Source organism: Macaca mulatta, chromosome 12 (assembly GCF_049350105.2).
Source record: "Macaca mulatta isolate MMU2019108-1 chromosome 12, T2T-MMU8v2.0, whole genome shotgun sequence".
Lineage (NCBI taxonomy): Eukaryota > Metazoa > Chordata > Mammalia > Primates > Cercopithecidae > Macaca > Macaca mulatta.
In genome coordinates this window covers 108,610,079-108,623,994 of record NC_133417.1, presented here as the reverse complement: position 1 = coordinate 108,623,994, position 13,916 = coordinate 108,610,079, and the positions used below count along the sequence as shown (strand labels likewise).

The 13,916-nt window shown below is 38.6% G+C and overlaps 1 protein-coding gene across 11 annotated transcripts in view; it reads right to left on the bottom strand.

The window, feature by feature from the left end:
• Positions 1 to 13,916, bottom strand: part of ABI2 (abl interactor 2) — a 108,413-nt gene that overhangs the window by 40,384 nt on the left and 54,113 nt on the right. For 7 of the 11 annotated variants that reach the window (XM_001103104.5, XM_001103265.5, XM_001103497.5 and 4 more), the window contains 2 exons: positions 3,728 to 3,825; positions 35 to 181 (listed from right to left, as the gene is read on the bottom strand). In XM_001103104.5, coding sequence (XP_001103104.2) covers positions 35 to 181; positions 3,728 to 3,825 — 245 coding nt within the window. The remainder of the gene's footprint in view (positions 1 to 34; positions 182 to 3,727; positions 3,826 to 13,916) is intronic. The other 4 variants (XM_077957412.1, XM_015110766.3, XM_077957410.1 and 1 more) reach the window with 1 other exon arrangement.

Sequence of the window (13,916 nt, the reverse complement as noted above, 5' to 3'; positions counted from 1 at the left end):
ACCATCACATTTTGCACTGAGGTAGAGAAAATACCTGTAAGTTCGATTTCTTTGATTCACAGAAGCTGTCCTCACAGGGCTCTGCTGCGAGGGAGCCATATTACGGGTTGGGCTAGGTACGTAATCATTTGGTACCACTGGAGGACGCACTGGCTCCAGTGTGCGATAGGGGGAGTGCCGCCTACAAAAAGAAGAGCGTATGTATTGTATGATTAAGCAAGTTTCGGCACAATAAATTCAAAGAGTTGCCAGCAGTGAGATACAATTTGTAATCAGAGATAGGAAATGTGTTTTAACATAACCCAGCTACCAATTTCAGTCTTTACTAATGTATCACTTCTCTACCATTAGGGTTTTGGTGAATATTGTTATTTTTCAGTCTCCAACCTCATTTCCCTGTGCTAATGCAATTTTGTTCATTTATTCTCAAAGAACACAAAGGTTCTCTACCATTTAAGCCAATGTTTCCCAGACCCTACTCTCTTCTTAGAAGAGTTGGAATTCTTTTAGTATCATATTGAAGTCTCCCAACTGTACTTCATGAATGCACTAATTATTCTCCTCTCCCTTCTCTCCCTAACCAAAGATATTCAAAGACAGGAACCACAAATCTAGATTTCGGATCTATAACCCCCACACTGATGATCACTACTAGCCATAATAACTCATTTCCCTTTCTATATACCAAACACATAGAAATTAAAGTACATCTGTATACAAAAATACACACTTTAATCTCATCTTCCATTCTCACTTTCTCCCTCAACTTTCACCTTGATCTCTTTTCTCTTTCCTTCCTCAGAGTTCAACATTTACAAAGGTGGGGGGAAGCGAATGACCACCACAACAGCCTTTCTATATTATTTACTTTGAACTGTAAAATACAAATCAGACTGGATTTTATTAACACATATTTCCCACCTTTTCCCAAAATTTCCTCATAAGGAGGATGAAAAGAGGAAGAAAGGAAATATGACAGGAAACAGGATGCACATGGGGAAATTAGTGATTATTAAATTAGTTCTCATTTCTACTTAGGTTTCCAAACTCTTTATGATAAACAGTCAATTGACATATTTTAGATGAGATCTTGGTCACTAAAAGAATAAGAACTGATCAAGATGTGAAAATTAAAAAGTTTTCCTGAAATGATGTTGCTCTAATGACTTAATGTATGGATCCCAGAGTTCCTTTAACTATTGCTCTCCTGGGGCACTCAAGTTATGGATCACTGATTTTGGATGAAATCACTTTGCAATTTACTCTACTACCCTTCAAAGTCTCCTTACATAAGTATATACATTCGTAATTAAAAATAAAATAAGGGACACTGGATGAAATCTTGGGTCAAAAGAGGAAAACGTAATGTCAGGACTTTGGATTTAAAATACTAAAAGGAAGTTCCAGCATCTCTTAAATTATAATGCAATTATTAAAAAATAAAATGGGAAACATTAATTTCTCCAACATCTAATTTTCAGACAATTTTTCCTAGTCAATAAAAATGTTTTGTTGTGGCCGGGTGCAGTGGCTCACGCCTGTAATCCCAGCACTTTGGGAGGCCGGGGTGGGCAGAGCACCTGAGCTCAGGAGTTTGAGACCAGCCTGGCCAACACGGTGAAACCCCATCTGTACTAAAAATACAAAAATTAGCTGGGAATGGTGGCATGCACCTGTAATCGCAGCTACTCAGTAGGCTGAGGCAGGAGAATCGCCCGGAGGCAAGAGAATTGCCTGGGCACAGGAGGCAGAGGTTGTAGTGAGTCAACATTGTACCACCGCACTCCAGTGAGACTGTCTCAAAAAAAATAACAAGTTCTGTTGCATCCAAGTAAAAATTCTTTGATAATTGAGAACTACAGAGTGAAGGCAATGACAAAAAGAAGATTTTTCTTTAAAAAAGCAAAGGAACAAAATGTGGTGACAAGGCAAAGACTATGTGGAAAAATAGGTTATAGCCATCAACTAGCAGAGTGGGTCTCAGCAACTGTGGTCCCCAAGGATCCTGCAGAACCATTGCTAATATACAAGGAAAACAAACACTGGTATAGGAGCAAATCTTCAAAACTTGAGAACACAAAGTTTCACTTTTCTAGGGACTTTCTAGGGACTAAGTAACTTATCTTACTAACAATTTTGATTTAAAACCCAACAAAATCCATAAGGCACTACACATGATACAAATGTAAATGCTTCCATAGGAAAATAAAAACAGAGTTCCTCTTCATCTCTCTACCCCCACCCCTGGCAATATTATACACTACTATGCCATCTACATTCTACCTTGAAGTTTAAATCTTACTTGATCCACTAGATTTTCTCTCTCTCTAAGCAGAATTATTTTGTCTACCCCTAATAGAGTCATCCTATTCCTGGTTGGAATTTATTTTTATTCTTTGGTCTCCTACTGTCCTATTATCCCTCTTTCAGCACTATCCTCCACTGTATCTCAAATCAGTTTGTCCTATCGTGATTCACAGTGCTTGACTGGGTTTTGGTTTTTGGAAGGTTTGTGGTTGTTTTTTTTGTTGTTGTTGTTGCTGCTGCTGCTGCTGCTGCTGCTGCTGCTGGTGGTGGTGGTAGTGATGGTGGTGGTGGTAGTGGTGAGGGAGCCAAAAACAAGACTGTCAATTAAAAACTTGTTTAGCATATATAATAAAGCCAATGGTTGTCAAAACATTTTGTCTTTGTCTTATACATTTTTTAAAATCCAATTTGTGGTACAGTGACCCTGAAAAGTTGATAGAGGACAAATATTACCCCCCCTTTTACAGATGAAAAAACTGAATTCTCGGCAGCTGACTATGCAGGAACTATAAAGTTACAGCACAGCTGAAACAGAATTTTAATCATCTGGCTTCTGGGCTATACTATGCCAACCTAATCATAAATCTCAATCACAATAAGCCAAGTTTATAATACGATGCTCTAGAAGAAAAAAGTCAAGCTTTTCCATTAATTGGTCATTTTTGCCAAATGTCAAATCTAGAGCCCAACTCTGTAGGACTAAAATAAAGCTCCATATTCTTCTTTTTTTTTTTATTTTTTTGAGACAGGGTCTCACTCTGCCACCGAGGCTGCAGCACAGTGGTATGATCACAGCTCACTGCAGCCTCAACCTCCTGGGCTCCAGTGATCCTCCTGTCTCAGCCTCGCGAGTAGCTGGGGCTACAGGTGCATGCACCACCATACCCAGCTTATTTTTGTATTTTTCGTAGAGACAGGGTTTCACCATGTTGCCCATGCCGGTCTTAAACTCCTGGGCTCAAGTGATCTGCTCACTTCCGTCTCTCAAAGTGTCTGGATTACAGGCATGAGCCACCACACCTGGCCTAAAGCTCAATATTCTTGTAGGTTTTACAGAATTTTATAATCTACACAGCTTAAAATGCATAGTTGGAGTTAAACTGTAATATAAAAGACTATATAAATTTTCTGAAAGAAAAGGAATTAAAATTAGACTGCAATTTACAATAAATCATGAACTTGGGCTAGGATTTTACCTCAAATTTTAAATTCACTAGAAAAACAATTTCTAAACGAATCTTTTTGAACTATAAAAATGTGTTTCCCAAGAGAAGAGAAAGTTATATACACAAACAATAATCCTACAAAGAAAATGTTCTCTCTTCAAATACTCAAAAAATAATTTAAATATATGTTGTGCTTCCTTTTTAAACAATACTACATGAAATGGTTTTCAATTACTACTTAGTTATATACTCACCCAAGTGTCCCCTTCCCTGACATGGGGGGACTAGGGGGCTTCTGAGTTGGAGGTGTGGTACGTGGCAGCCCACCCATCTTCATGTTCTGGGTACTCACCTAAAAAATTTTAAGGAAAACTCAAACTTGTATGCAGTGAAATAAAGTGGCACTTTTGGGAAATAATGCTACACTACGTAACAAAGGAGGGGAAGGTTTAAATACAGGGAAAAAATTAGAGGCCATGCATTTCATATGCAATTTCTACTCTACTATTATTCTACAGTTGTACTCAAAGGACTCTTCCTAACATGAGATTTTCAAATCATTATAAACTTGTACGCAAAGACTTTATTTGCCATTAGGCCATCACACCAACAGATCACTGGTTAGACTATTTGATATTACATTCAATTAAAATTAAATAGAATAACTACAAAATTTTAGTTTTAATAAAGAGTAAATCAATCAAAAACAATAATGCTTTTAAGCAATTCCTTATTTTTAAAGATAACTTTCTTTTCTTTTTCTTTTGAGACGGAGTCTCACTCTGTCACCCAGGTTGGAGTGCAGTGGCATACCTTGGCTCACTGCAACCTCTGCCTCCCAGGTTCAAGCAATTCTCCTGCCTCAGCCTCCCAAGTAGCTGGGACTACAGGTGCAAGGCACAACACCTGGCTAATTTCTTGTATTTTAGTAGAGACGGGGTTTCCCCATGTTGCCCAGGCTGATCTCAAACTCTTGAGCTCAGGGAATTTGCCAGCCTCGGCCTCCCAAAGTGCTAGGATTACAGGCGTGAGCCACCGCACCTGGCCAGTAACTTTCTTTAGATAGCAAGCTTATAAGGAAAATATATTTCCCAAATAAAAATATGCAACTATGCATATGATCCATTGTAACTAGAGAATATAAAGATAAATCATATAATATACACAGAAAAATTTAGTTTTTTAAATTGTGGGCCAGTCTTATAAGTCAGATTTAGTTAGTATCTTCTTATGAGGGAATCACCTACCTGAAAACTGCTAGAAGTTCAAGCCAGGTTCCTAAACATCTGAACCAGAAAGTTAAGGCTGAAGTATCCCATTCAACTGGGAGCAGCACAAGGGCCACAGGCAATATCCTAGTTCCAATGGAAATTGAACCCACTCAGGCCCAAACTGAAGGTGAATTCAGGCATGAGAAAGATGTAACATAGCCCTAAGTCAGAGCTGGACCGTAACTCCACTCACTATTCTATCTCCAACTGAAAATGCAAGTGTGGGAAAGATGGGTAATCTGGGAATAATGGAGGTCACCAAAGGAGTATATCAGCACTTACACAGAAAGCCCTGGCTATCTCAAAAAGCTAAGAAAAGTCACTCACAAGTGTAGTTCAAATGCAGTCTCAAGAGACTACCAATGGGTTAGTGTTCACCACACAAGTTCATATCTGATCCTATTTTAAGACCCTAATATTCAAATAATATTTGAATTGCCATCTTCAAAATATATTTTTAAAAAGGACCTCAACTTTTCTAAAAATAATGTGGCTAGAGTAGTCAAATTATACTTCCTAAATAAAATTGCAAGACATTATACCATTGAAACCAGAATACATTCATAACTGTAATTTCAGAATATAAATTTTCAGAAAGCAAATCATAATTGTATACAGAAAAGTGAGGCTATCAAAACCAACCCTGGCTTAAGGGGAATTTTTTAAAATCCTAAAATAATACTTGTTATTTGAATAGGCAAGAAATACTATCTCAAGAAACAAATTCTTCAAATGAATAGCCCAGTGAACAAGTTGCGTGTGATGTTAAAACAATCTTTAATGACAAATGATACCTTAGAAATGTCAATATTTTAAAGTGAAGCATTTATCTGTAATCCTTTTGTTGTTGCTTTTAAACAATAAAAACAAACATTATCAGGTAAGAGTAAAGATTAACTTATCCTTGCTCTCCCTCTCATTAATAAGCAGAGGGTATACTACTCGTATCTTAAAATGAAAATGCCAAAAAGTTTTTTTAAAAAAAACCAATCCACATTTGGGGAAAATTTTAGGAGCCATATAACAAATAATGAATAGCTTTTAAAACTGCATATCTTAATTTCTGAAACCAGAAGATTTTTTTAAAGTAGTAACCAAAGTCCTTTAAGCTCAACCTTAAAAAACATAAAACCCAAAGTTACTTTAAGTGATGAGGGAGAAGTGAACCAAACACTAAAACTACATCAATCTGCTAGAAACAGGAAGGAAAAGGAGCAGGAATTTAAGAGAGAATTTTATTCTATACATGGGATAGCTAAAATATTTGAAAAGAGCTTTCCAACTTCTATTTGTTTTAGGTTTTGGTAAGCAAGATGTTTTTGTTTAAATTGCAGTATCTTCTGTAAGTCTTTAGACCTACCCCCCCACCAAAAAAAAAAACCAGCATAAAATAAACAATCTATATATTAAAATCTGGTGGACATTTCTTTTTTTTTTTTTTTTTTTTTTTTTTTTTGAGACTGAGTCTCGCTCTGTCGCCCAGGCTGGAGTGCAATGGCATGATCTTGGCTCACTACAACCTCCACCTCCCGGGTTCAAGCCATTCTCCTGCCTCAGCCTCCCGAGTAGCTGGGACTACAGGCACGCCACCACGCCCAGCTAATTTTTTATTTTTAGTAGAGACGGGGTTTGGCCAGGCTGGTCTCAAACTCTTGACCTCAGGTCTCCCAAAGTGCTGGGATTACAGGCGTGAGCCACCACGCCCGGCCGACATTTCTATTAGTATAACTTGGTACATTTTATGATCTGTAGAATCATCAAATGACTGCATTTATTTGGTTAATGGGATTGGATGACTAACCTAAGTCACTTAAGAAACAGGAATCTCTGTAGAATGTTCAAACAATCTAATTTTATACCTCACTAATATTTCATTACCTTTCTATTAAAATAGTTTTTCAATATTTCCTCAAGGCAGCTTTTCCCTTGTGAAAAATGTTTCTACATTAAGTAAAACAATAAACATGCTATGCAGAATATAAATACTGCCTTCAAATTTGAAGAAAAGGAAGAACATAAATCAATGCCAAACAAAATAATTTTTATAATAGGTAAAATCTATATTATAATTAAAGTTAAACTATATTTCAGAACTAAAATAATCTGGTACAAATAAAAATATATTTACTAGACAGCCATCATGATTGATCCTAAAAAAACTATTTTGAGGGAAGTATTTAAGAGATAAAACATTTCCTGACAAGTAGCAAAACAGATGAGATCTCTATGTGCTGATGGAGAGGAACTTAACAAGAGCAAGAGCGAGAGAGCGAGAGCGAGAGCGAGCGAGAGAGAGAGAGAGAGAGAGAGAGAGAGAGAGAACATATACCATAAACTCAAGACAAGGAAAACAAAGCAATACTGCAGCCACTTCATAATAGCAATTTCACTTGAAATATTTTTTAAAGTTATAAACACAGCAGAACTATCATCAGGCACATAATAACAGTTTAGGGAATTATGATACCAATGATAATTTCGTTATGTATTTTTTTTATTCCATAAAATGAAGAGTCCTCAAGAGCTATGTGAAGCAGGTATTAGGTACAAGAAAGAAAAGTTGGAAAAGTTCCCACTTTTTCCCTACCAGAGAGAAACCTCCAAAACAGAAGAAATATTTCATTTAGGTGATGAAGGTTAATGCATGGCCACAGCTCAAACATTTTCCCACTGGGTTATGATGAAGGAATGCAAATACCACCAGAGGTAGAAGCAGTTCCTTTATGACTAGGCCTTGGAGATCACTACAACTGGCACCATCCATTAAGCCAATTATTGTGACTTAATGCCTTTTGTTTGTTTTTTTTTTGAGACGGAGTCTCGTTCTGTCGCCCAGGCTGGAGTGCAGTGGCCGGATCTCAGCTCACTGCAAGCTCCGCCTCCCGGGTTTACGCCATTCTCCGGCCTCAGCCTCCTAAGTAGCTGGGACTACAGGTGCCCGCCACCTCGCCCGGCTATGTTTTTTTTTGTATTTTTTAGTAGAGACAGGGTTTCACCGGGTTAGCCAGGATGGTCTCGATCTCCTGACCTCATGATCCGCCCATCTTGGCCTCCCAAAGTGTGCTGGGATTACAGGCTTGAGCCACCATGCCTGGCCTGACTTAATACTTTTTCTACAATGCTCCTACGTATCCTGCTCTACCTTCTTTGGTACATTCAATACCTCCTTGAATACTGATATAATATTCATTATAAATATCACGTCTGGACAGCCAAGTATCTCTAATTCATAGAAGACATCACCTCTGCTATGAAATCTCCCAATAACAGACGACCTACTACAACAGAACAGTGGCAGACGCATCCTAAAATGTTACATGTCGTATACCCCTCATCTATTCATCTCCTACCAGACCTCTAGGTACAAGAGTAAAGGCATGTGGGGAAAAAAAGGAGACAAAATGGTCTATAAAATGATTTCTCTGCTTTAAAGGTATTTTGAAATAAATAAGACTCACATGCTTAAAATAAAAAGCAATGTCTGACTGGGCATGGTGGCTCATGCCTGTAATCCCAGCACTTTGGGAGGCCAAGGAGGGCAGATCACCTGAGGTCAGGAGTTCACAGACCAGCCTGGCCAACATGGCAAAACCCTGTCTCTACTAAAAGTACAAAAATTGGCCGGGCGTGGTGGCAGGTACCTGTAATCCCAGCTGCTCAGAAGGCTGAGGCAGGGAGAATCACTTGAACCCGGGAGATGGGGGTTGCAGTGAGCCATAGCACCACTGCACTCCAGCCTGGGTGACAGAGTGAGACTCCATCTCAAAAAAAAAAAAGAAAAAAGAAATGTCTACAGATTCTATAGAAATTAAAAAAAAAAAAAAAAAAAAAAAAGACATATCAATGTGAGAAGAAAAATCCTGAGCTAGTTTTTCTCTATGAAACCTTCCCTAACAATTTCTTCAACTTGTTAAGTTTTAAAAGAACAGGATTCCAGACTGGGCAACACAGCAAGACCATGTCTCTTTAAAAAAAAAAAAAAAAAAAAAAAACCTCCAGGAGGGGCTGTAGTCCCGCTACTTGAGAGGCTAAGGCAGGAGGATCACTTGAGCCCAAGGATACAGCGAGCTACCATGCCACGACACTCTAGCCTGAGCAACAGAGCAAGACCCTATCTCTTTAAAAAAAAGAAAAGAGAGGCCGGGCTTGGTGGCTCACGCCTGTAATCCCAGCACTTTGGGAGGCCGAGGTGGGCGGATCACAAGGTCAGGAGATCGAGACCATGGTGAAACCCCGTCTCTACTAAAAATAGAAAAAATTAGCCGGGCGCAGGGGCGGGCGCCTGTAGTCCCAGCTACTCGGGAGGCTGAGGCAGGAGAATGGCGTGAACCCGGGAGGCGGAGCTTGCAGTGAGCCGAGATTGCGCCACTGCACTCCAGCCTGGGCGACAGAGCGAGACTCCGTCTCAAAAAAAAAAAAAAAAAAAAAAAAGAAAAGAGAATTTAAATATACAAATAGAAGAGGGGAAGTGTATGTAGGTTGTGTCTGTATGTGAAATAGTGAGGATGGGAAAAAGCTGAGGTCAGTCACCTCTAGGCCTTCATTCTCTGTCCAGTTTTGTTTCCCATTATAGTCCCATGTAGTACATAATTCTCTGGCTTTCTAGAGACCTCTATCCCTCTCTTCAGAGGATGTATGTTCCTATTTCAATTCCTAAGGGACATCAGGAAAAGGACGAGAAGATCCTCTGAGGAAAATCAAAGTTGAAACCAGGAATTAGAGTATAAATTCAGGACAGAGGTTAAGATTTTTAGTAAAAGGGTTAAAAGACAAAAAAGCCTATCAAGTCGAGAGTCCAATAATAAAACACAGAGAATAAGGGAACATAAGATTAGGAGTAAGAGGAAAGAGAAACAGGTAAAGAAAACAAGAGAAATAAAGATGGACAAACTCCTGCCTGATTTTGAAAACAGATTCTAACAACTGGCTTTTGTCAAAACAGAATTGATGGCTTAAGGTTGGAACTTATAGGCAAAACAGATGGGTCTCTTGAAGGTTGAGCTTTTCTTCCAGATGCTGTATCGGATAAATTTTTAAGAGTGCACCTTCGGCCGGGCGCGGTGGCTCACGCCTGTAATCCCAGCACTTTGGGAGGCCGAGGCGGGCGGATCACGAGGTCAGGAGATCGAGACCATCCTGGCTAACACGGTGAAACCCCGTCTCTACTAAAAATACAAAAAACTAGCCAGGCGAGGCGGCGGGCGCCTGTAGTCCCAGCTACTCGGGAGGCTGAGGCAGGAAAATGGTGTGAACCCAGGAGGCGGAGCTTGCAGTGAGCCGAGATTGCGCCATTGCACTCCAGCCTGGGCGACTAAGCGAGACTCTGTCTCAAAAAAAAAAAAAAAAAAAAAAAAAAGAGTGCACCTTCAACTGTACCTGAAAGCTAGAAATATAAGGGGAATTTATCATATTTCTGTAAGGAATCACAAATACTTGCTAAAAATAGTACTCAAGTGAAAACAGACCATTTTTTAAACATGGGGCTAAATGATGGATCTTCAAGATACTAAGCAAAATTTTTAAAACTATTATATTCTTAATTTGCTGGCTGTAAAACCCTTAAGCCCTGCTCATCAATTATTAAGAATCTGAGCTGGGCACAGTAGCTCACGCCTGTAATCCCAGCACTTTCGAAGGCCGAGGCGGATGGATCACAAGGTCGGGAGTTTGAGATCAACCTGGCCGATATGGTGAAACCCTGTCTCTAGTAAAAGTACAAAAATTAGCCAGGCGTGGCAGCGGGCACCCATAATCCCAGCTACTAGGGAGGCTGAGGCAGGAGAATCACTTGAACCCGGGAGGCAGAGGTTGCAGTGAGCCAAGATCGCGCCACTGCACTCCAGCCTGGGCGACAAAGCAACACTCCATCTCAAAAAAAAAGAAAAAAAAAAAAAGAATCTGCTTGGGCGATGTTCAACTGAAATAATACGTTAAGAAACATAAGTTTTTATTACTTTTGATTAAACTAATACGCTTATTTTAAAAATACTTAAGTTTAGCTTCATTAGTGACAATTTTAATGTTTTCAACACAAAAATTCATTACAAACACATCATACTGACCTCAGTAACAGGGTCTTAAAATTCTTTTTACTACTAAAAGAGTACTGGCCAGGCATGGTGGCTCACAATTGGGAGGCTGAGGTGAGAGGATGGCTTGACCACAGTTCGAGACCAGGCAGGCCAACACAGTGAGACCCCACCACTACAAAAAATTTTTTAAAAAATAGCCAGGCATGGTGGTGCACGCATGTACTACCAACTACTCAGGAAGCTGAGGCAGGAGAACCACTTGTGTCGGGGCAGTCAAGGCTACAGCAAGTCGTGATCACACCAGTGCATTCCAGCCTGGGGAACAGAGAGAGACCCTGTTTCCAAAGAAAAAAAATAGGGAATAGGAACCAGTTCAAGGTACATTCCACTTTTATATGGCCTTAGGTATATATGAAAACACCTCCAATATGGCATTCTATCCACTGACTTTGTACGTCCTTTGTTATAAAACTATTACCATACTGTTTTTGGTTTGTTTTTTTTTTTTTTTTTGAGACAGAGTCTCACTCTGTCGCCCAGGCTGGAGTGCAGTGGCACGATCTCGGCTCACTGCAAGCTCCACCTCCCGGGTTCACGTCATTCTCCTGCCTCAGCCTCCCGAGTAGGTGGGACTACAGGCGCCCACCACCTCACCCGGCTAATTTTTTGTACTTTTAGTAGGCACGGAGTTTCACTGTGTTAGTTAGAATGGTCTCGATCTCCTGACCTCGTGATCTGCCCACCTCAGCCTCCCAAAGTGCTGGGATTACAGGTGTGAGCCACCACGCCCAGCCTATTACCATACTGTTTTTAAAAACCTTATGAACTCTTAAATTTGTAACTTGACTGAAGAAAAACAAAAACAGTTAATCCAAATTTCAGATGACAAGAACCATTAAGCATCAAACATGCTGTATAAAATAGTAAAAGTTAAACTCTTAAACAAGGAGGTCTCTTCTGAGTCAAATCCCACACATCTGGTCCTAAAGTATGATGACTTTCTCTAGAGTCTGTCTGAAAAGTATAAAAAGTATGACAGCAATGGGAGCAACAAAGACAGAGCTCAAAAAGTGCTGAGGAAGAGATAAAGAGAAGTAGAAAGAAAAAAGACTAGGTCTTAAACAGGCTTTAAATTTTAAGCACATTTTAAAGCAACATTTAATCAGCTATCCTGATTAAAATGAGGATAAAGAATCTATAATGCTATTGCCCATCAGGAGACTTCTAAGATACTTGCAAGAATCCACAGGCTCCAAAAAGCTCAGGGATCTTATCTAAGTGTGATTCTTCATTAGATCTTTCTAGGAGACTCTCAGTTTGGCCTCTCTCTCACAATGGAAACAGATCCTGATGCAGGAACATCAAGAAGGAATCACAGTGGGGTTTACAGAAAACAAGCATAAGGCAGTGGCTTGGACAAGCTAAACTTTTAAGGGTAAAGAATTTGTTTGTTTCCGTATTTTTTCTTCAGTTAAACTCCGTGTACTTCTATCACTTTGGAGGTTAACACATCAATGGTCAAAATTTGAATACAGACTTTAGGGTAAAAGGACCAAAGCAGCCACAGTCTGCTTTTGGTCTAGTTCACTGCAACCCACCTATTTTAAGCAAAAGGAATTTCTTTACAATTCCACATCTTACTCACCATGACTGAGGATTTGGAACCAACAATCCAATCAACAATACAGGAGTCCATATGCTTGGGCTCTTCCAATCATATCTACCTACCATGGGCAGGTGAAAGTTGTGTGGCCATAGTTAGTACTAGTTAATGATTCAAAGCTCAGTCATCTTGTCATCACTTTCTACACTGAAGATATGGCAAATAATGGGTGTTAGATGGGAGGAATATATATTTGAAAATAAACTATGAAACTCACCTACAAAAAAAAATCAAAGAAGAAATGCATGCTAAGTTTGGTATATAATTGTAGTAACCTTCTATTTTAGGCAGGCTTCTTGAATATAGTTGAATTTCTTTTACCACGAATCCTCCAAAATACCAAAACATTATTGAAACGAATCATAACAGGAAATATCTCTAATTCTTAATTGATATTCTGTTAAATATTGTCATAGGCTTTTGATGTTTTGTATATAATTATATTCACCTTTAAAAACTTTTAAAGTTTATATTGAAATATATTCTTTATTCAGCTATTTGGCAAAAAGAATAATTTTTCCACAAAAATATGATACTGCAACTTAAAAAAAAACCCTGTGCCACTGAATATTTTCTGCTTCTCAATTTCTTTATACTGATTAAAAGATAATGACATATTGTCCATAAGGTATATCAGAAAGCGCACCATTTATAGAATAAAAAGGCTATTACACAGGGGGAGGGTAAAATAAAGCACATTAATTGGCCCTCCAATTCACAACAAAGTCTCTATATTTATAAAAATCCAGCTAATTATATTTCATAACATTTTTATGATAGGGTACCTCACGTTTCAGTTTCACAAAATATATTAACATTACAAAATAACCATTCATTCAACAAATATTTACTAAGCACCTAATGTGTGTGTCAGGTACTGTTCTAGGCACAAAGGATAGAGCAGTGAACAAAACAGACAAAAATATCTGCCCGCAAGGAACATGAAGACACACCACAAAGTTGCATGACAAAAAGTAAAACAAAAAGGAGGAATTCTTTATTGGGTTTTAAAAGGCCAAGTGTTAACTATCTCTTTAACTCCCCATATGTAATATTCTACATAAGAACAAAGAATGGAAATCCAGCCCTGGAATCTCTTACCTTAAATCTAAGCAACCACTTAATGCATAAATGGAGCAAATAAAAGAGGTAAGGAAAAAAAGCATTGAAAGGTTAGTTGAAACTTCAGGATGTGAAGAGAAAGGAAAAAAAGAAAAAACAAGTTAAGCATTCAGCATTAACAAAATAATGTTTCAGTAGATCATAGAAAGAGTGGTTAAAGCAGAATGTGTCATGAACAGAAGTTTCTTTGATGAATTTAAGACATTGTTTTATTCAAAAATTTAATTTTATTAAAGATTTCTTCAAATTAATGACCCTTAAACACGGAAAGTCAAAAAATGAAGGGGCTAGAATCCTAAAAGAAAAACATTTTACTTTGAGAATTATAAGAATGGGGGATGTAAACATATGAATT